This window comes from Phyllostomus discolor, chromosome 3 (genome assembly GCF_004126475.2).
Source record: "Phyllostomus discolor isolate MPI-MPIP mPhyDis1 chromosome 3, mPhyDis1.pri.v3, whole genome shotgun sequence".
Classification (NCBI taxonomy): domain Eukaryota; kingdom Metazoa; phylum Chordata; class Mammalia; order Chiroptera; family Phyllostomidae; genus Phyllostomus; species Phyllostomus discolor.
Window position 1 is genome coordinate 90019603 of NC_040905.2, and position 20395 is coordinate 90039997.

Below are 20395 nucleotides of genomic sequence, written 5' to 3' on the forward strand. Positions count from 1 at the left end.
TAGGAAAAATTATAATAATTTTTTGGTATAAGTAAAATATTTAAAACTAAAGTATTGTGAGTTTTAATAGTCCTGCTTTTCAATTTTTCAATATTTTTCAACACTTAAATGTTTTGTTAAAATTGACCGTTAAAAATACACGAAAACATAAACATAGGGGTCCACACTTTTGTGTGTCTAGTAGGAAAAGGATCTAGGTTTTGAGGAACACATAACAGTTTCTGCCAATTCTTCATGCTTTATTGCTCATCTTTTATTAAGATATAATTCACATACCATACAATCCATTAATTTAAAGTGTATAATTCAGTGGTTGATTTGAATGTGGTAAAAGCTAAAGGTTGAAGTTGAAGGTTGACCAGTTAGCTCTAAACAGAACAATCCTCCTGAGTCCCTGGACTCTCCAGCTGACACCATTCAGTTGCTTTCATCTGATGCCTCCAGAGGTGAGGACTTGGTAAACTTTTCATGCAGTACTACAGTATTTTTCACTATAGTGGCCACGCTATACATCATATCCCAGAACTTATTTTACAACTGGAAGTTTGTACCTTTTGACCCCCTTTATTTATGTCACCCATGCCCCAGCCCCCATCTCTGGTAACCTGTATCAATGAGCTCATTTTCTTCCCAGATTCCACATATAGGTGAGATCACATGGTAATTGTCTTCCTCTGCCTGACTTATTTTACTTAGCATAATACCCTCAAAATCCATGTACATTGTCATAATATTTCTGTCTTTTTAATGGCCAAATAATATCTCATTGTCTATACATACCACATTTTCTTTATCTACTAATCCATTGATGGGCACTTAGGTCGCTTCTATGTCTTGGCTGTTGTAAATAGTGCTGTAATGAACATGCGGGTCCAGATATCTACTCAAATTAGTGTTTTCCTTTGGATAAAAGCCCAGATATGAAAATTCTGTATCATATCAGTTAATCTCTTGTTTCACTGAATTTTGACTTTTGTCATTTTTAAAGAAAATCAACTATATTTCCTGAGTTATTACATATTACATGTTTGTCTGTTGCCTTTGTAGCTGAATAATAACTTTAGCTAAGTGTAAAATTCCTGGGTTCTTTTAGTTTGTGGTTTTTGCAAGTATTGTTCTACTGTCTTCTAATGTTGAATATAGCTGTTTATTAATCTAAGTCAATCTAAATTTTTCCCTAATAAGTGACTTAAGCCTTTTTTTGCTTAAATGCTTAAAGGATTCTTTTTTTCCCTTCTAAAGCCAGTGATTTTACAAGTGATGCCCTGATGCTGGCTGTTTTGTGTCAGATTTTCTGGTATGTGCATAATTACACAGACTTCAAACATGTAAAAGAAAAATGGTATAAATAACAAATTGAAAAATCCACAATTTTGTGAATTATGACATGGATTCAGCTGTGAATTACAGAAACAAACAAACAACACCCAGGAGCTTAAAAGTTATTTTCTTTACATAAAGAGAAACCTAGAAGTAGGCTGCCCAATGTTGGCACAGCAAGTAGATCTCTGACACCTGCTTCTTGGAGAACATGGACTCACCGAGGAGCACACCAAAATCCTCTTTAATATCCATTAGGACCTTGGAGTAAGCCTATCACCTATATCTCAAGCTTAAAAAATAAAGAAAAGAGATAGAAAAAATTTTTTACACATTGAAAATTACTGGAAAAGTGTATATATACATTCAGGCTTTGCATGAGGGTAGCTTTGATAAAGTGAAATGGATTCATCTTATACCTTTGCAAGGCTTGTTGATACTCTACACAGAAACTCCTGCACATAAATTGACAATCCTCATACTGATGAAGTAGATGTTGCTGGCTCTATCCTTTCCCTCTTCCCCTCAGCACTGCTACTCCTTGTGGGAACTAAACCTTTCAAGATGTACTGGACCACTGCCAGGCTGCTCCCCCTGCCACCACCCACATCCCAACTCCTACTGGTTGGTTTTATGATCTGTGCATTAGAAAGAGATCAGAGAAGGGGGGCAGTGGACTGAGAAGAAGGGATTGCAGGCTTGACCATCGCACCAGCTTCTCCATCCACAAAGCCCAAAGACCCGCAGAAGCGCTCAGGTAGGGCAGATGAAGGAGAGGAGGAAGTCCACCTCATTGTGGAAAATGAGCCACCCTGGATGGATGCTGTCTGGCAGGGCCAGGCTGGAGGTCATTTCCCAGGCGTCCACAAAGGCCACACAGAGGTCAACAAAGGCAGCTTGGAGGAGCCAGTTCATCTGAAGGGTGAACCAGTCACTGCCATACACGGACTTGTACACGTGTTGGCCAGTTTGATGACCACAAGAGTCAGGGGCTCCCGGGCCAGCAGTGCAGCCACGGCTGCCTGGATCTGTGCCAGTCCTCGAACAAAGATGGATGGCAGGAAGGTGGTGAAGTGGGCACCCAGCCCCAGCACCACCACCGTGTGGCGGCCCCTGGCCAGGCCCCCCAGCTCCCGGACCACGGAGTGCAGGGAGGTCACTGGAGTGCACAGGGAGCGCAGGAGCCAGCTGTGGAACCGCCAGTGCAGCACTATGTTCCGAGTGGTCTCCACCGCCATCAGGGGCCCTGTCTGATACGTGGCATGTAGATCCATGGGCTTCAGGGCTGGGGGAGGCAGAGACAGGAGGCTTAGGGGTTAATTCAGGACTGTAATTCCTGATTCAAAAATACAGAAAACCTAACATTACTTTCCTCTATCATTCTGAGGCCCAATCACCCAATTTTACTCTCCTAATCTATAATACTGTCAGTGACCTCCTAGTTACCAAGCGTGAAGACCTGTTCTCCATCCTCCACCTCCCTGGCTCCTTGCAGCATTTTGTCTCATTGATTTTCCTTTCTTAGCAGGGTGCTGTCACTCTCTACAGCCCCCTTTCAGGCCTGGCTCTCCAACTCAAATTCATTCACTGGCTCCCTTCAGGGGCCACTGGTTGAAGACTTGCTCCAGGCTAGAGACTCGGGGTTGTCCAGTTTTTGTCCTTTCACAATGGTGCCCAGCCTAGGTGGGGCAGCGACTCCTGAAATATAGTCTCCTTGGTCATGTGTGCTGACAGAGAGCTAGACACACCTTCAGGAAAAGGCCCTTCATTTCTTTGCGCAAAGTCCCTGTGTGCTGGCTCCACAGTGAGCTCCATGGCTGTGTGGGCACAGAGGCCGCCTTTCTCTGTCCCACAGGAAGGTGCCAGATCAGCTTGCAGAGTCTCTGGTTTTCCCAACCTGTGTCATGAGCTTCCATCCATCTTTAAAAACATCTCTTGCCTAGAAAACTCACCCACTCCACCCGGCCATGAGCAGAATTGTCCCAAAGGGACTGGAGCTTCTTTTTTTCCCGAAAGGAGGGGCTGCACCCATACTAACCCTCCCTGGAGTCTGGGAGCTTCAACCACTCAAGCAGAAGTGTAGGTAACTGTCCCACAGACATCAAGGTCTCCGGGTGGGGGCAGCTGGTGTTTTCCAACTTCTGTAAACAAATGGCAGCCCACATGTATTTTGTGCTAAGAATCCCAACAAGGCTGCTCTTCTGTTTGTAGGTAAGAAGGGAGACCTATGATGGGGGTTGGGGGTCTCCTCCATGAGAGCACAGACCCACCCTGTTGGCCCCACACACCTCTCTCTATTGGATGGTGGGGGAACACGTGGAGGACTGGGCTGGGAGCTGATGCTCTTTTTTTTTCCCAGGCTCTCCTGTGGCTCCTTTCTGCAATAAGGCATACTTCTTAGTCCATGTTATATTATATTATGGAACTTGTGCTTGCAAGGCAAAGGCCCTACATGACACTCTCACCTCCTTGAATTTCTATCTTCAGAGGAATAAATACCAAAACTTTGTCTGAAGCTCAGGCATCTCAATTCACTTCCAATCCCATGTCTTCAAATGCCTCATCCACATGTTTCCCAGAAACTCCCTCCCTGCCACCTCTTTAACCCAATATGCAAAAGGTATAAAATAAATACGCCATCTTCTCTCACTCCTGCCCCTTGCTCCCACAGCCACTAAGCACCCCAGTGACTTTTATTCTGAGTTCATTTTATGCTTATCCATAGTAATCTGATCATCTCTCTTTATTCCAGAACCAGGCAGTCAAGAAGCCTGCCAATTCCTTTAGCATGGTACTTCCTTTACCACTAGCACTCTATTTCTGTACCAGTTTAGCTTCTCATCACCTCACACGGTGACCATACAATTGTCTTGTAACTGGTCTTTGGTCTTTCTTTTTCAATCCTATCTACCCAACAAACTAAAAACTCTGCTTAAAAACATTTAGTGCCTCCCAAATGTCACAAGACAAAATCCTTGGTTTCTCTACAATTACTTTCTTAAATTACAACTCTATTCCTCCAGTATCCCCCAAGCAAATAATTAGTTCCAACCAAGGCTATCTACTCATGGATCATCAAACCTGTCTGCTCTCCTGTTAGAGCCTCGGATTGTCCACTTAATTGTTGAGGTTTTGCACAGCCTGGGCACTGTTTCCCATCCCGTCCTGTGCCCCAAACCCAGGTGTCCTGTCCTTACACAGCACTCCATATCAAGGTAGATGTTTTCTGCCTTCTCAAAGTCCTTTCTCTTAGGAGTCCTCCCCTCTCCTCTCATAGCCACTCACAGGGCACAGTGTCATGCAGATACTCCCACCACTGCCGAAGTGTGGAGTCCCCCATCAAGTGGATGACGTGACCAGCCAGGCAGTCCAGGATGCTGTCAACCATGGAGAAGGTGTGGCTGGAGCAGGACAGTGAGTGCCACACTCCTTGGTAGTAGAAGCCAGAAGGCTTTGGGCCTGGGATCCCAGGATGGCAGAGCTGTTTAGGGGGCAGCACTGCAAGCAATTGTTTGCAAGCAAAACAGTCAGTGAATATGGAAGAAACGAAAGCTATAGGCATGGAATAAGTGCTACCTTTTCTCTAGGCCCCAGTGTCACTTTCCCAGACTCCTGTTGCTCTCCTCTGCCACCCAGATTGCAGAAATACCCTGAGGGAGGACCTTATCTGTCATGTTCCTGAAGAGAAATTGGCAAGAAAGGAGCCCTTAATGGAAATGTGTGATAGGAAGAAATTCTAGGATAAGGTGACATGAAGGTTGTTGGAGGAAAGGAAGTTCTCAAAGTCAATGGCATCTGTCCAGTGTCAGGGCTCCTGGGAGACAGCTTGGGGAAGAGAGAGTGCTTGGAAAGTGAAGTTCAGGGATCCAGGTCTTTAAAATTCCCTAGACTCAGGGATTTCATCAGTGTGGAAAGCAGATGTGTTTTAAAATGTACCCAGGATTTTGGTTTTACTTAGATATGGTGAAGTCAATAGATCAGGAGATGATTGCCACTGAAAAGATAGTGTGTTACTCTATCTTTAAAGGCAATGAATAAAGTCCTAGAGGTGAGGAGGGGGCATGGTACACCATGCAAGGCTACATGGGGGAAGCACCAGGGTTGGCCAAGAGGCATAAGAAGCAGGGGAAAGTGTGAGTAAAATACTTTATTGCAGTTTTTTTGGAAAGGAATGGGTGAGGAAGGATGAGCAGCTGAGTGGGTTTAGGATTGGATCGTTTGAATAATTTCAATGGGCTCTGGGCTACAGAAGTAGTTGCCTGGTACTTGGCTCTGGGGTGATTTCAGGCAGGGAGATGGTGTTTGGCTGAAAGAACCTGATAAAAGGAGGAAGAAGTGGTATAGACTGGGGAGTGGGTAGGTTGCATGTCAACGGCATGCTCAAGGCAAGATGTTTGCTATCTCTAGGGGTTAGCTAACACTGGGAGGGGCAGGCCCACAAGGCCCCAAGATGTCAAAGCATCACAAAATATAGAACATTAAAAACATGATTTGCTCCAGCTGGTGTGGCTTAGTGGGTTGGGCATCATTCCACACACTGAAAGGTTGCCTGTTTGATTCCGGATCAGGGCACATGCCTGGGTTGCAGGTTTGGTCCCACATTGGGGCATGTACTGAAGGCAACTGATAGATGTTTCTCCCTCACATCAATGTTTCTCTCCCTCTCTTTCTTCCCCTCTCTCTAACATTAAAAAAGAAACAAAAACCAAAAAACATGATTCAGCCCTGGCTGGTATAGCTCAGTGGATTGAGCACAGGCTGTGAACCAAAGGGTCGCCAGTTCAATTCCCCGTCAGGGCACATGCCTGGGTTGCGGGCCAGGTCCCCAGTGGGCAGCCTGCAAGAAGCAACGGCACAATGATATTTCTCTCCCTCTCTTTCTCCTTCCCTTCCCCTCTCTCTAAAAATCAATAAATAAAATCTTTTAAAAAAAACATGATTCATACAAGAAGGTGATTGGATCCTTTTGCAAGAAGTCTTAACTCTCCTGTTGTCTCACTGAGCTCACTCCGGCTGGACTCTTACTGCCAGAAATGGCAAAATCCAATCAGTTCTTTGTCACTCCTGACCATTGGTCAGCCCAGCAGTAGCTCCCTCTTCCCTGAGGCATGCTCTCTCCTTGGTTGCCAGGACATCGCCCTCTTCTGGTAGCCCCTTTTGCTAGTCTCCTTCTCCCCAACCTTTTTATATCGGAGCATCAGACCCAGTCCTTGCTCCTCTGTTTGGATCACACTCCTCCCCTTGGTCGTCTCACTCAGCCTCCTGACTTTAACTTCCTCAATGAGATCTCCAGCCCAGATTCCTCTGTCAAATTCCAGGTCTGTGTATCTGACCATCTGCTCAGTATCTCCACTTGATATCTGATACTCGTGACCAAATTCCTGATCTGCACCCTACCCTGCCCTGCCACACCCAGAGCTTTCCCCACTTCAGCTGATGGCAATTCTGTCCTTCCAGGTGAGCAGGCCCCACACCCCGCAGCCATCTTCGAGTTCTCACTTTTTGGCACATTCCACGTTGCGTCTCTCAGGAAACTCTATGGTGCTGCCTTCGGAGTATATCTAGAAATGAATCACTTTAAACACCTCTACCACTGCAACCTGAGGTCAAAGCCTTCTACCTTTCGTTTTCCCAATGATCTTTTTTATTTTATAGCAAAACCCATCATATCTACAGAGTCTTTCCTATTTATGCCGTATCCTTCCCTTAACCTTACTGATCTTTTCACCATCCAGCTATCTAGCTTCCTTACTGTTCCTCAGACACATCAGGCACACCACTGCACTCCCTCTGCAAGGAGCCCTCTTCTCCCAGGTACAGCCTTGGCCAACTCTCATCCCCTTGAAGTCTTTGTTCAGATGTCACCTCATTAGAGGTCCACACTGACTCCCTATTTAACATTGCAAACTGACCTGGACATACTCCTAATCCTCACCACTTCCATATTTTAAATTTCCCATAGTTTGGGAAATTTAACATCCTTCTAACATCCTATATACTTTACTTATTGTTATGTTTATTGTTATTATCCCTTTCTTCTGTTATATATATATAAGCTTTACCAGGGAGAGACCTTATCTGTTTTGTTCCCTGCTGCTTTCCCAGTGTCTATAGCAGGGCCATGCTTGTAACAGGTGCTCAGTAAGCATTTGCTGCAAGAAAGAATAGACCGATTGTAGAGGTTGTGTCCCAGGAGTGATAGGGGACTTAAGACTTGGAAAATTTTAGTTTAAGGTAAATAGTTGAGCCTAGTAAGTAATGTATATGTTAAAGCTTTTGTTTCAGATCCTACAGGTAAGGCCCATGCTGGCTCCTGGGAAAACAGCTGACCCCCTGGGGCACTGCTGAAGATTGCCACCTGGGGACACGTGGAGACATCTGGGCCCTCGTGTTCCAGGAAGAGATAGACAACCACCTGCCCCTGGGAATAGCTAACTGCCCAGGGCGAGAATACTGTGTTTGTTTTTAATCTAATTTTCCCTGAATTTCAAAACCCCTCACCGCCCTTTGTTCTCTGTTATAAAAACGCTGGCTTGGAAAGAAAATGTAAGATGGTCTGTTAGGGTATGAACCCGCCATCTTCTCAGATCCCTGGCCATCTGAATAAAGCACCCATAAAGATTCAATCGCTGTCATTGCTTATTGGGTTTGGTAGTGACAGGCAGCCCAAAAGCCAGTGTCTTTTCCAGTTTCAGGAGGAGAGGGGAGTTTGCTTTCAGAAAGAAAAAGGAGCAAGAAAACATTCCTGGAATCTAGAAAAATGCCTAAGTGTGGCCTGTCCCAAGAGTGTCAGGTCCCTAGAACCCTAGAGAGGTTACAGAGCTTCAGGGAGCAGGTGTGGAATTATCCCAAGGACTCTAGACCGAGCTGGAGATGCCTGTCCTGGCAGAGCCCAAAACCACTCAGGCTTGGACTATGGGCACTCTGGAGTGACCATTGTGGACAGTTGACTAAAGAAAGAAAGATCCTTCATGACCAAGTGTCAGTTCCTCGGCAGGACCCTAGGCCAGGGGAACCCTTTGCACCAGCCCTGCTATAGAGGCCCTCAGAATTGGACTAAAGTTGATGTAAAGAAAACACTTGACCTTGGGATTGCAAATTCATGTCCACTACACATTCGTCACATGTGTGGTTATCTGTTTAATGCCTGTCTTCCATGAGTACACTGTTAGCTTCTGCAGGATGAGACCATTCAGCCCTGCTCTCCTCTCTCCAGGACCACTAGGACTTTGGATGGTGTCTAGCACAGAGTTGGAGCAGGGAGGTGAAGCTCAAGAAGAACAAACACCTGAGATCAGATGATAAGAGCCAACAAGCCAGGTATGTGCAATCTCTGTTATAAGCCATTTACATATATTAATTTATTAGTTCCTCACCACAAGTCTGTGAGGGTAGTATTATTATTATTATCCCCTTTACACATGAGAGAACAGAGGTGCAGAAAGGATAGGTAACTTGCTAGAGATCACATGCAAAGAAGCTGGCAAACAGTAACAGCTGGAGAAGTGATTCAAACCTTGCAGTCTCACTCCAGAGGCTCTTGGCTTTGACCTCCAAGTGACGTCCTGAGATTGAATCTTAGATTTATTTCCAGTCAACCAAGGCCAAAAAGGTGGTTTTCCTTTTCTGACCAAAGGGAGCATGAAAATTGGTCCTGGTACTAAATTTTCATGTCAGGAGGTAAATGTTAGTGGGAAGTCCCCAGACAGGAAGACGGCCGAGGGCCTCCAGAGGTGGGCTCTGGCAGAGCTGGCACTCGGGTGTCTCCAGCTCAGCTTGCCTTGGCGCTTCAGGCCCGCTGGATCCTCCAGTCCTCACAGCAGCCAGTGATAACTTCCATGCTCTTCAGGGTGATGAAGCCCAGCTATCTCACCTGTCAGCCCTCCCACCTGAATCTCTGCCTGTAGCCATAGCCTCTTCTCTCCCTTCCCCCTTCTAGGGAATTCCCTCCACCTCTCCTGGTCTCTACTGTACTCCCTACACCAGCCATCTTCTGGGGCCCTGTTTTTGCTTCCTCCTCCTATTGTCTCTCTGGAGACAGGGACCAGATGCCTGGGTCTCCCATTTTAAAAAATGCTTCCCTCACCCCTGGGGTCTCTCTAGCACCAGCTCTGCCTCAGATCTCAGGGACAGAAGGGCTCACTGTGAGCAAGTCTGTTTTCACAGTCTCCTCTCCCTCACTCCCATTCTTTCTCCACCCGGGAGGCTTGCTCCCTGAGACTGAGGACAATTCTCAGCCTTTGTTTTGCTTGGTTTCCAGGCTACAGTCTCTGTTCCTCCTCACTCAGTGGGTTCACAACCACCCTCTCTACTCTCTGACCACATATAATGGTGATTTCTGAATTAACATCTCTCCTTGCAGGGGCCGTCAAGAGGGTGGACAGCAACAACACACCTCTCTTTTGCCAGAGGTCTGTGGTTCCCCCTAAAGTTCCAGCTAAACTGTCACCTGCCTCGACCATCATAGGTCAGATGGGGGGCCCTTTCTGCATGTCCTCAAACCACTCAGTGCATACAGTGAAGCACTTATCACACTTCCTGTTTTAAAAACTCATGTGTCTCTTCACTGAAAATGTGTAGAGGGCAGGGATGCTGACTGTTATGTATATAATATGTATTATAGATTACATAATATATATATATTGACTTGAGCATATAATAGGTGCTCAGGAGATGTATGTAATAGGAGTGAATAGATGAATGATAAGGGCAGGGGCTCAGGCAGAAGAATCACAGGGACAAGGATTTAGGAGTTGGGGCAGTTATCCCTGAATGCTGGGTTTCTTACCACACCAGCAGGGCCTTCTCATGCGATGTGGTCACATTCCAGTACTGTCTACTTGAATGTCCCACGAGTGAGTCACAGGTCAGGGTGGGAGGTCGAGCACAGAACCACAGTTCCCCCGAATCTTCATCCCTGTAGTGACAGATAGACTCTTCTTTCCCAGTTAATAGGGGATTAATATTGCAAGTTACAATTTCTTCATATCCTGTGGGTCCCCAAAAATAGCCCATGAAATCGACTGTGGCCCATTGGTCTCTCCAGATTCTTCTCAAAACCCCAACGGCCTCACTGGAGTGAATCAGCCACACTTGCACCTGGGCCTGCCCAGCCCAGAGAAGGGAGAAGGACAGCAGGTATGTGCCATTCTCCAGATCCTGAACATCCCCAGGGACCCCTGCCCTCAAGTCAGGACCCAGCAGCCGTGCCTGAAACAGATCTCCACCATGGGTCTTGGGCCTGCCCCGATGGTCTCTGGCCACAAGGATGGCCTCTAGGGAGTCTCCCAGGGTGTAGCTGGCCTGGGCAGAACCCCTCAGGCAGTAGGTGGAGGTCTGAGGACTGGTGGAGGCTAAAAGTTCCCCCTCATCTCCTGGGATCAGAGGCCAGTACAGAAGATGGGTCAGGTCTGAGAGCTCGTTGGGGAAAGAGCCAGAGGACTTGTGGGCAGGTTGGGGCCTTGGGGACCAAGGGACAGCTCTGTCACACCAGGACACCCTGATGTACAAGATCTGTGGGGAGAAAAAGAGGAACCTGTCAATGGTTTTGTGCCTCTTCATATTTGTTTCTGGAAAGAAGTTCTCAATTTGCCAAATTTAGGTCTCTTCTGCCTGGTGGGTCTCAGGAAGGAAGCCTACCTGCCTTGCCTTTTGCTACTGTTACAGAACAAACAAGGGGGGCCTGGGATGATATACTATTATTGAAAAAAAAAGCCCCCAGGTCCATCATGTCCGCCGCCCAAGGAAAGACGTCTCTAAATGCCAGAGATTCGTGAAAAGGAATGTTTATTTAATGCTATTCAAACTTAAAGTAGTGACCTAATGTCTTTATCAAAAAATCCTAAAGTCCCTTAAAAGACACACAAACAGACACAGTCCTTCCTTCCCCCTTTGCCTAGTCCAGAGTACCGTATCTCAGGAAAGGAAATAGAAGTCCATGGCTCAGGCAGTCCTCTGGTTATTCCCAGTTAGTACTCCATCTCGACTGGGAGACCTCCCTGGGTTCCCGGCACCCTCAGCTGAGTTGCCGGGATCTCTGCTAAAACCAGGTGGTGGTTCCCCCTTCTAAAGCTGCGGGGGTCCCCACTCTGGCAAAGGCATGTGGTCCTCTCTCCCAGGGCCACGGGAGTCCCCACTCTGACAGAGCCGTGTGGTTCTCTCTCTCAGGGCTACAGGAGTCTCCACTCTGTCAAGGCTGCGTGGTTCTCTGTCAATGGCTGCCGTGTCTGGGTTTAAATCCCTGCACCAATCTTCCTCTGCAGCCCCATTTCCAACTCCTCCTACACTCGGGCACACTTGCCCTCAATCTGCTGTCTTCTCCAGCTTTTCTGGTCACCATTGTGGGTCTGGGCAGGTGTGACCCCATGTACTGGAGCCAATCTTCTCCAAGCTCCCACGCAGGTGCTGTAACTCGGGGGACCTGCCCCCCAGTCACATCTTGGGGGGAGGTCCCTTTCCATCCCCCTGGCTTTGAGCATGGCCATAGCTATTTAGCATATCTAAGTGACCAGCCAAAGGCTATAGGTATGCTAAATGACCATGCCATGGATTAGCTGCAAAGCTGCCCTGCATGTTCTTGCTCTGTGTGCCCCTTCACCCAACTCACACCTGTGTGTGGGGGAAGGGGTGAAGACACCTTAAAATCTCCTGGACACCTTGAGTTCTGGACCCCATTTCAAATGCCTATTTGGGGTCCCCCCTCTTGGCTGCACCCTGTAACACTACTTCTGACCCAAAGCTGCTGTCTGAGCCACCACTGCACACCTCTGCAAACACTGACTCGTGTTTAAAACCATACGTCTGTGGGTTTTGCTAAATCCCATGAAGAATAAATACCATTTCCGTTTCCTGGTCCCTGCACATTTCTGCCCACCAAGTGCTCACCTCTGACATTCACATTCCCACTGCCACCAGAGGGGGTCCAGGCTTGGACCTAGCCCCCATTTCCACCTCTCCCCATTCCTTACAATTTCATCTTCTCTTTTTGTACCCCAGACCCCAGAGTAAATCCACTGTTCCCTCCTATTTTTCTCTTTCCACAACCCAGTCTACTAGATATCTCCATCCTGGATTTAGAAGGAGGATTTCCTTTCCACATAGAAAGAAGAACAGTCGATGGGCTGGACATGTGGTATCCTGGGGTTTCCTTACACTAGAGGCACAAAGGAGAGCCATGTGCAGTTAGAACTGGGTTTTGGGGAAGCAACAGGCTGTGACTGCAGCTCTCTCTAGCTCTCAACAAAAATCTAAGTTAGCACAACCTAAGTTGGCCTTGCCTCATAGGAAACATCTATATGGCTCAAAATCACAGTGCAAATGCTTAGCAATTCCTTCCAGGGCAGGAGGTTAATTCAATTTTATGGCCCATCAGCATTTGATGGTCTCCAGAATTTATCTACCCTGCATCTGATTTAGTCTCTGGCTACACCTGAGCATCAAGGATCTTGACAACCTTGCTCTGACTTTACTCACAGCATAGACATTAGGTTATATGTACACACTCCTGTTCATTTGATTTTCCCAAGAGCCAGGGCACTGGGGATGCCCAAATGCCTCCTCTCCTTACATTTCTCCTGGATAAAATCAACATAAGCAGGAAAAAATATTTGGGAGCTACTTCAGGAAGGAAGAACTGGTGCAGAGGGGGTGGGGCAGGAGGAGATATTTCCTTTATGCAGATCATTACTACCTATCCAAAAGGCAATTAATTAGCTCATGGAATTTGAATTTTTCTGTGCCATGTCATAGGAGTTTCTGGTGTAGTTTGTGACCAAGAAGTGGGGTGGTCACGTACCAGGGACCCATGTACCATGGGGCCAAGAGAAATGCAATTGAGCAAAGAGACACAGTATGGTAGAGAACTACAAGAGACCACCAATGATTCTGGGAGTGGCTTGAGATTAAGCCCTTCATCCACAGGACCTATTGAGCCACCACCCCTTCCTCAAGCCAACAGTCAATCAGCTAGTCACTAGCTGTGATCAGTCAACAGGAATGGATGTCCACCTCACTCAGGTTAGTGACAGGGAGGAGCCTGTTTACTTTTCTATCTCTTGGTTTCCCTTCCTGATATCGAAGGGGAAATAGAGAGAAGAGGAATGAGAAAGGTCCATGTGAGCACAGCATGCCTTACTCCCCAACTCAAATCAGCTGGAGCCTCAGCCGAATTTGGCAAGAAAGGATAGACAGAGGAGGAAAGGACCAGAGGAGGTGAGCTTTAAACAAGGCATGAAGCTGAATTTGCAAATGAATAGAATTGAGTCTTAGAAACAAAACTGACTGATAAAATAACTGAAATTGACTTAAAATTATGGAATTGGCCCTGGCCAGTATGGCTCAGTTGGTTGGAATGTCATCCCACACACCAAAATTTTGTAGGTTCAATTCCCAGTGAGGGCACACACCTAGGCTGCCTGTTTGATCCCTGGTCAGGGAGCATATGAGAGACAACCAATCGATGTTTCTCTCTCACATCAATGTCTATCTGTTTGTCTGTCTCTTCCCTCCTCTCTCTCTAAAATCAATAAACACATATTTGCTTTAAATTTATGGAATTAGACCTAGCCAGGTGGCTCAGTTGGTTGGAGCATCATTACTACACCAAAAGGTGGCAGGTTCAATTCCTAGTCAGGAGACATACCTACATTGCAGGTTCGAACCCCAGTCAGGATGGGAGGCAACTGATTGATATTTATTTCTCTCTCTTTGTCAAACAAAATATAAAGAAAACAATAAAAAAAGCAAACAAACAAATCATATCCTTGGGTGAGGATTAAAAAAAAGTTATGGAATTAGACTGAGATGTGATTAAGGAAGCCCAGGGAAAAGAGAGCATTCAACAGACAGTTGATGGCAACACTTGGAACAATTAAAAAATTTTTCAATTATATTTTATTGATTATGCTATTTCAGTTGTCCTGATTTTTCCACCTTTGCCCCCCATCCACCTCCTAGCACCCTCCACTCCCTTAGGCAATCCCCCTACTATTTTGTTCATGTCCATGGATCACGTGTATAAGTTCTTTGGCCACTCCATTTCCTATACTGTACTGTACATCCCCTTGGCTATTCTGGAACTACCTAGTTGTACTTTTTAACCTCCTCACTCCTTCACCCATTCTCCCACCTCCCGCTTCCCATCTGGCAACCTTCTGGTAACTAACTCCTTTTTGGCTTCCTGGACTTGCATGTCTATTTCCTTCATCAAATTAGAAAAGTTTTATTTCACTATTATTTCAGATAGATTTCCAATTTCTTGCTCTTTCTTTTCTCCTTCAGGCACCCCTATGAGGCAAATATTGGACCTCTTGAAGTTGTCCCAGAGACTGCTTATACTACCCTCATTTTTTTGGATTCTTTTTTACTCTTGCTGTTCTGATTGATTATTTTTTGCTTCCTTATGTTCCAAATTATTGATTTGATTCTCAGCTTCACCCACTCTACTGTTGTTTCCCTGTAAATTGTTCTTTATTTCAACTGGTGAATCCCTCATCTTTGACCAGGTCTTTTTTATGCTGATGAGGTCCTCATTAAGAAGGTTCTTGAGCTTCTTATAACCATTGTTTTGAACTCTGCATCTGATACATTGCTTATCTCCATTGCATTTAGCTCTTTTTCTGGAGTTTTGATTTGTTCTTTCACTTGGGCCATGTTTCTTTGTCTCCTCATTTTGGCAGCCTCCATGTGTTTGTTTCTACATATTAGATAGAGCTGCTTTGACTCTGTGTCTTGGTAGTGTGGCCCAATGTAGTATGTGTCCTATAGGGTCTAGTGGCATAGCGTCCACTATCACCCAAGCTGGGTATTCGAGGTGCACCCTTCTTGGGGGCTGAGTACACCCTCCTCTTGCAGTTGAGCTTTGATTGCTGTTGGCAGATCAATGGAGGGATTTGCCCAGGTCAGTCAGCTGCAACGATTGGCTGTGACCATTTACCACCAACCTCTGCCCTCCATGGAGGATGAGCTATGCAGGGGCAGGGTGGTAGTACTCTGATGTGGTCTGCAGCTGTCCACTGGGTTCACTGGCCCTGGAGTTTCCCGGGTGCTGCAGGCCAAGGTTAGTCCCCTCCTGTGTTTTGCCTGGGGCTGCCCTTTCCAAGCTATAAAGCAATTAGAGAAGGTTGCCGCTTGTACTGGGCTTGGAGATTCCCAGGCCAAGCTGTGAAACTAATCTGGCTGCTGCTAGTGCCTGGCCTGGAGCTCACTGAGTCCAGCTGTTTCTTCTTTGGTAGGATTTAAGAAGTTGTGAAGCATGAGCCAATACCAGCCATTCATATGGAAAGGTAGCTTGGGTGGACCTGAAAGTTGGATGGGGTGGAGTCTCTGAGGATTTCCAAGGCTGGTCAAACAGTGTTAGCCAGGCTGATGGAGTCTCAAATTGGCACCCACCTGCTGGTTCCATGGCTCTGTGGGGGGAGGGCACAGAAACTGGACAATGGACTCTGCTTGCCTTGATGCCAGGCACTTCAGCCTTTCCCAGTATGCCACTGGTGCCCCTCAAGCTGCCACCCTGGTGCTGGAGCTCAAAGGGAATGAGTCTGAGTAAGTAAGTCTGTGTGTGAGTTCTTTAAGAGTAACTGCTTGGAATTCCAGCAGTTTCTTCCACCGACTCAATACCAGCTGGTTTTTGCAGTCACAAGTTGTAGGGACTTATCTTCCTGGCACTGGAACCCTGGGCTGGGAGGTCTAGTGTGTGGCTGGGCTTGCTCGTTCCTGAGATATCCCTCTCTAATTTTTATCCACCACATGTGGGTGAGAGACCAATCTGTTCCATGTCTATGCCCCTCCTACCAGTCTCGATAGATATGTTTTTTTAAAATTCTGTGGTTGTCAGACTTCCATTCATCTTGATGATTCTGAGTGATGGTTGTTCTATATTTTGGTTGTAATTTTGATGTGGTTGTGTGAAGAGGCTAGCCATATCTGCCTATGCCACCAGAAGCTGCAAGTAGACTTTTTAACTACAAATTCAACTTCCACAACATATATAAAGCTATTCAGGTTGACAATTTATTTTTGACTCATCTTTTGTTTTTGTCTTTCAAGGAATTGTCAGTTACATGAAAGTTGTAGAATTTATTGGGTTAAATTTGCTTGTGGCATTTTATTATTATTTTAATATCTGTAGAATATGTATTGATGATACCTTTTTGTATTCCTGATATTGATAATTTCTTTTTACTCTTTTTTACTAGTAGTTTTATTAGAAGTTAATCAATTTTATTGGTCATCTCATAGAACCAACTTTCAATTCATTTTCTATATTTTTCTGTTTTCTATCTTATTTCTGCTCTGATATTTATGTCCTTTCTTCTGCTTACATAGAGTTTCTTCTTTTTCTAGCTTCTTGAGGTGGAAACTGAGTTCATTGATTTGAAATCTTCTGTTCTGACAAAGATATTTAATGCTATAAATTTCCCTCTGAGTATCATACAAAATTTTGTAGGTCTGTTATTATTTTCCTCCCATTAAAAATACTTTCTAATTTCTTTTCAAATTTTTCCTTTGACCCACTGGGCTATTAAGAAGTGTATTATTTAGTTTCCAAATATTTGGGAAGTTTTTAGAAATCTTTCTATTATTGATTTCTAATTATTTCAGTAGTGATCAGAGAACACAAATTTGTATTTTTGAAACATTTGTGGAGGGGAAAGAGAGAGGAGTTCATTTGTCAAGGAACAAAATATTAGTGACCATAACCAGGCTAGGCCTGGATTCCAACAGGTATAAGACAGTAGACAAAGAAACTGAATTTCCTCTTAGTGTGGTACTTCCTGGTTGATGGGGAGAAAGTGAAGATATCCTGAGGTACAGTAGGGTAGGGTGGCTCAAGGGCTTATTGCTCTATAGTTATATCAGGAAATGTCATCTCTTGGGGTAATCTTTTCCTCTACCAGGATCATGTCCCTGAGGTATAAACTCTATTCTGACATAGCACTTCTCTACTGAATTCCTGTTTCCTGTTCTCTGACATGGACTTGAGTTGGACTAGAAAACAAGAAAGGATGTTTTTGTTCTTTGTCCAAGTGGTTTGTCCTTTGTAAACATACACATAGATTTATATATTTAAGTTTTCTTTTTTTGCTTTCCCTTTTTATTCCTGGTTAAGCTTTTTTTTTTTTAGAATTCAACTTTTCTCAGCAGAACCAAGAGGAAAAGGAAACTTCTACATATGCACCAGGTAGGGAGGAGGGGCAGGGTATCTTTAGAGATAAGGTATAAGGTAGTAGTGGCTTTCTCAGTTTTAAGAACTAAGAAGGATCCAGGTGAACTGGAAAGAAATATAACAACTTAGGGAAAGAGAAGGCATAGACATCTTACATTCTCTTTTTCCCTCCAACAAACTCTATTGGGCTACTGTTTTGGACACCCTTACAGCTACCATTACCTGATACAATGTGCTTATGTTCTTCCCATGATCTAGTTCCTCCATGATATTTCTGTTCTTGGATTAGAAACAGGAAAATGCAATGACAAAACGGAGAGCTTCCCTCAGCCTTCTGTGTCTAGATGAAAGTAACTGGTTCATGCTCTATGGATGGAGAGAGACAAGTGGAAAGAGGTATACTTACCCAAATTGCAATTACTGACCCCACAACCACAATCTTGTGCCACTTCAACTGTGTGATGAATAGGTCTGCAGAAGCCTGGAGTTGCATCTGGTATGTGACCAAGACCCTAGGTAAACAAAAGTGTAAAATCAGAAGGAGTGACATCATAAACAGGGTGAAATTAGAGTTGTCCAGCCAGCCCTGGCTTGGGGGGGTGCTCAGTGGGTTGAGTGCTAGACTGCGAACCAAAGGGTCATGGGTTTGATTCCCAGTAAGGGCACACGCCTGGGTTGCAGGCCAGGTCCCCAGTATGGGGTGCAAGAGAGGCAACCACACATTGATGTTTCTCTCCCTCTCTTTCTGCTTCCCTTCCCCTCTATCTAAAAATAAAGACATAAAATCCTTAAAAAAAGGAAAGAGTTGTTCAGCCGTTCAAGATGGAGGCATAGGTAAGCATGCCATGCCTCCTTGCACAATTATAGCAAAAATTAAATATAGACTACAAAACAAATATCACACAGAATTGTCAGAAAGTCAAGCTGTATGGAAGTCTGACAACCAAGCATTTAAAGAAGCCACATTCATCCAAGAACACCAACTTTGACAATCATCCACAATTGAGAGGGCTTTTGGGGTGGTTCAGGTTGCCAGTGGAGACATTCCAGCACACTCCTGGAGCATTTATGATCCAGCAATTCTAGCCATGCCCACAAAAAACTTATGTAGAATGTTTATAGCAGCCTTATTCAGAATATTCCCAAATTGGAACAAAAAAGCAAATATCCACTAATGGAAGACTACATAAGGAAGTTTTCATATATTCATAAAATTGAATACTACCCAGTGATAAAATAAAACAACTGATAAATGCAACAACAACAATAACAACAAAAAGACACATATTACATTATTCTTTTAATAAGAAATTCTGGAAGTGACAAACTAATCTATGATGATAGAAATCAGAATATCAGTTGGCTCTGGTGAAGAGTTGACTGGAAGGGGGCATAAAAATCTTATGGGGTTCAGCCCTGGCTGGTGCAACTCAGTGGACCGAGAGCATCAGCCTGCAAACCAAAGGGTCACCAGTTGGGGCACATGCATGGGTTGTGGGCCAAGTCCCCAGTTGGGGGCATGTGAGGGGCAACCAATTGATGTATCTCTCACACATTGATGTTTCTTTTCCTCTTTTTCTCCCTCCCCCTGTCTCTAAAAGTAAATAAATTATTTTTAAAAACCTTATGGGGTTCTGTAATGTCCTTTATCTTCCGTTGGGTAATGATTATATGGGTATATACATTTTTCCAAGTTAATTAGTGTATTTTGCTGTGTATAATGTGCATTTTTTTGCCCAAATTTTTGAGGGAAAAATAAGGATGCACATTAACATGGGTGGTACTAATTCCATATCTATATAAATGTTAATTCTTTTATTTATGCTTATGAATTGAAAGTGTAACTCTAGAAAGCAATAATGATATCCATATGCAAAATAATGCCTTGGAATATGATAATCAGTTTTGTTTCTAAATGTAAATAAGTAAATAATTGAGTTAAAAAATTGAAACAACTGTTTTCCTGAAAGTTTGGGCCAAAAACGTGGGTGTGCATTATACGTGGGCACTCACTGTATGCAGCAAAATACAGTATATACTGTGAATTTGGCTATATATATAAATTATATCCCAATAAAAAGGAGGAGAAACAAAGATTAAAGAAAAATGCATATATTCATATAACTCATAACTAAATTCTGGACAATACCAACACAGTGGAGGTGGTGCATGGGGTATGACTAAGGGACACGAGGGTATTTGTATTGTTTAGGAGTGAATATACAGATATTGATAGCCTTAACAGGGTTAAGTAAATATAGTTAATGAATATAAAACTAAAAGTAGAATGTACAGTTTTCAAATCATCAGAAAAAAATTGATTCATTCATTGGAAACCAGGGAAGGAAAAAAACTTACAATAAATGGGAAATTTGAACTAAGTTGGAAGAAACAAGTCCTACTTTATACACTGTCATTGAAAGAAATGTAAACAGGTTCAATTCACCAATGAAAAGACAGCAGAGTGCAATCAAGAGCATATATTCTCAGTGGACATCTCACTTCCTTTGAAAACACTGAGAAGAAGGAACTGGGCTTATCACACTTCATTTCTGCCCATCTAAAAAGTATACTTTCATAGAGAAATTATCTTCCTCTTCCTTTGAAGTTGGACCCCAGAGAAGGGCAAGATTAAGTGGGGCAAAGACAGGCATACTCCTAGGTACTGCTTTGGTGGCTGGTGACATGTTTAAGTAGAACAGGTCTGAAGAAGGATCAGGTGGCCCAGAAGCAAAGCCCAGGAGAGTCCAGAGGACTACTTATATGGGACACATGGGCTTCGGGGCTCTTTCAGGTTGTCTAAAGTCAGAGAGAAAGATATGTATTCCCTCTCTGGAAACCTGGCCTAGAGCTTGAGAAGCAGGCCTTCCACTACCCGGCATGAGTCCTGGGAGTGGCAAAAGCTAATGC

The 20395-nt window shown here is 44.5% G+C and overlaps 1 protein-coding gene across 1 annotated transcript; it reads right to left on the reverse strand.

The window, feature by feature from the left end:
- Positions 1-2005: 2005 nt before the first annotated feature.
- LOC114499151 (NXPE family member 3-like) lies at positions 2006-18097 on the reverse strand. The gene is given in 6 exon segments (XM_028515124.2): positions 2006-2276; positions 2279-2605; positions 4606-4820; positions 4927-4998; positions 10109-10833; positions 17892-18097. Coding segments are annotated over 6 exon segments (1689 nt in total). The 5' UTR covers positions 18039-18097; the 3' UTR covers positions 2006-2073.
- Between the last annotated feature and the right edge of the window lie 2298 nt (positions 18098-20395).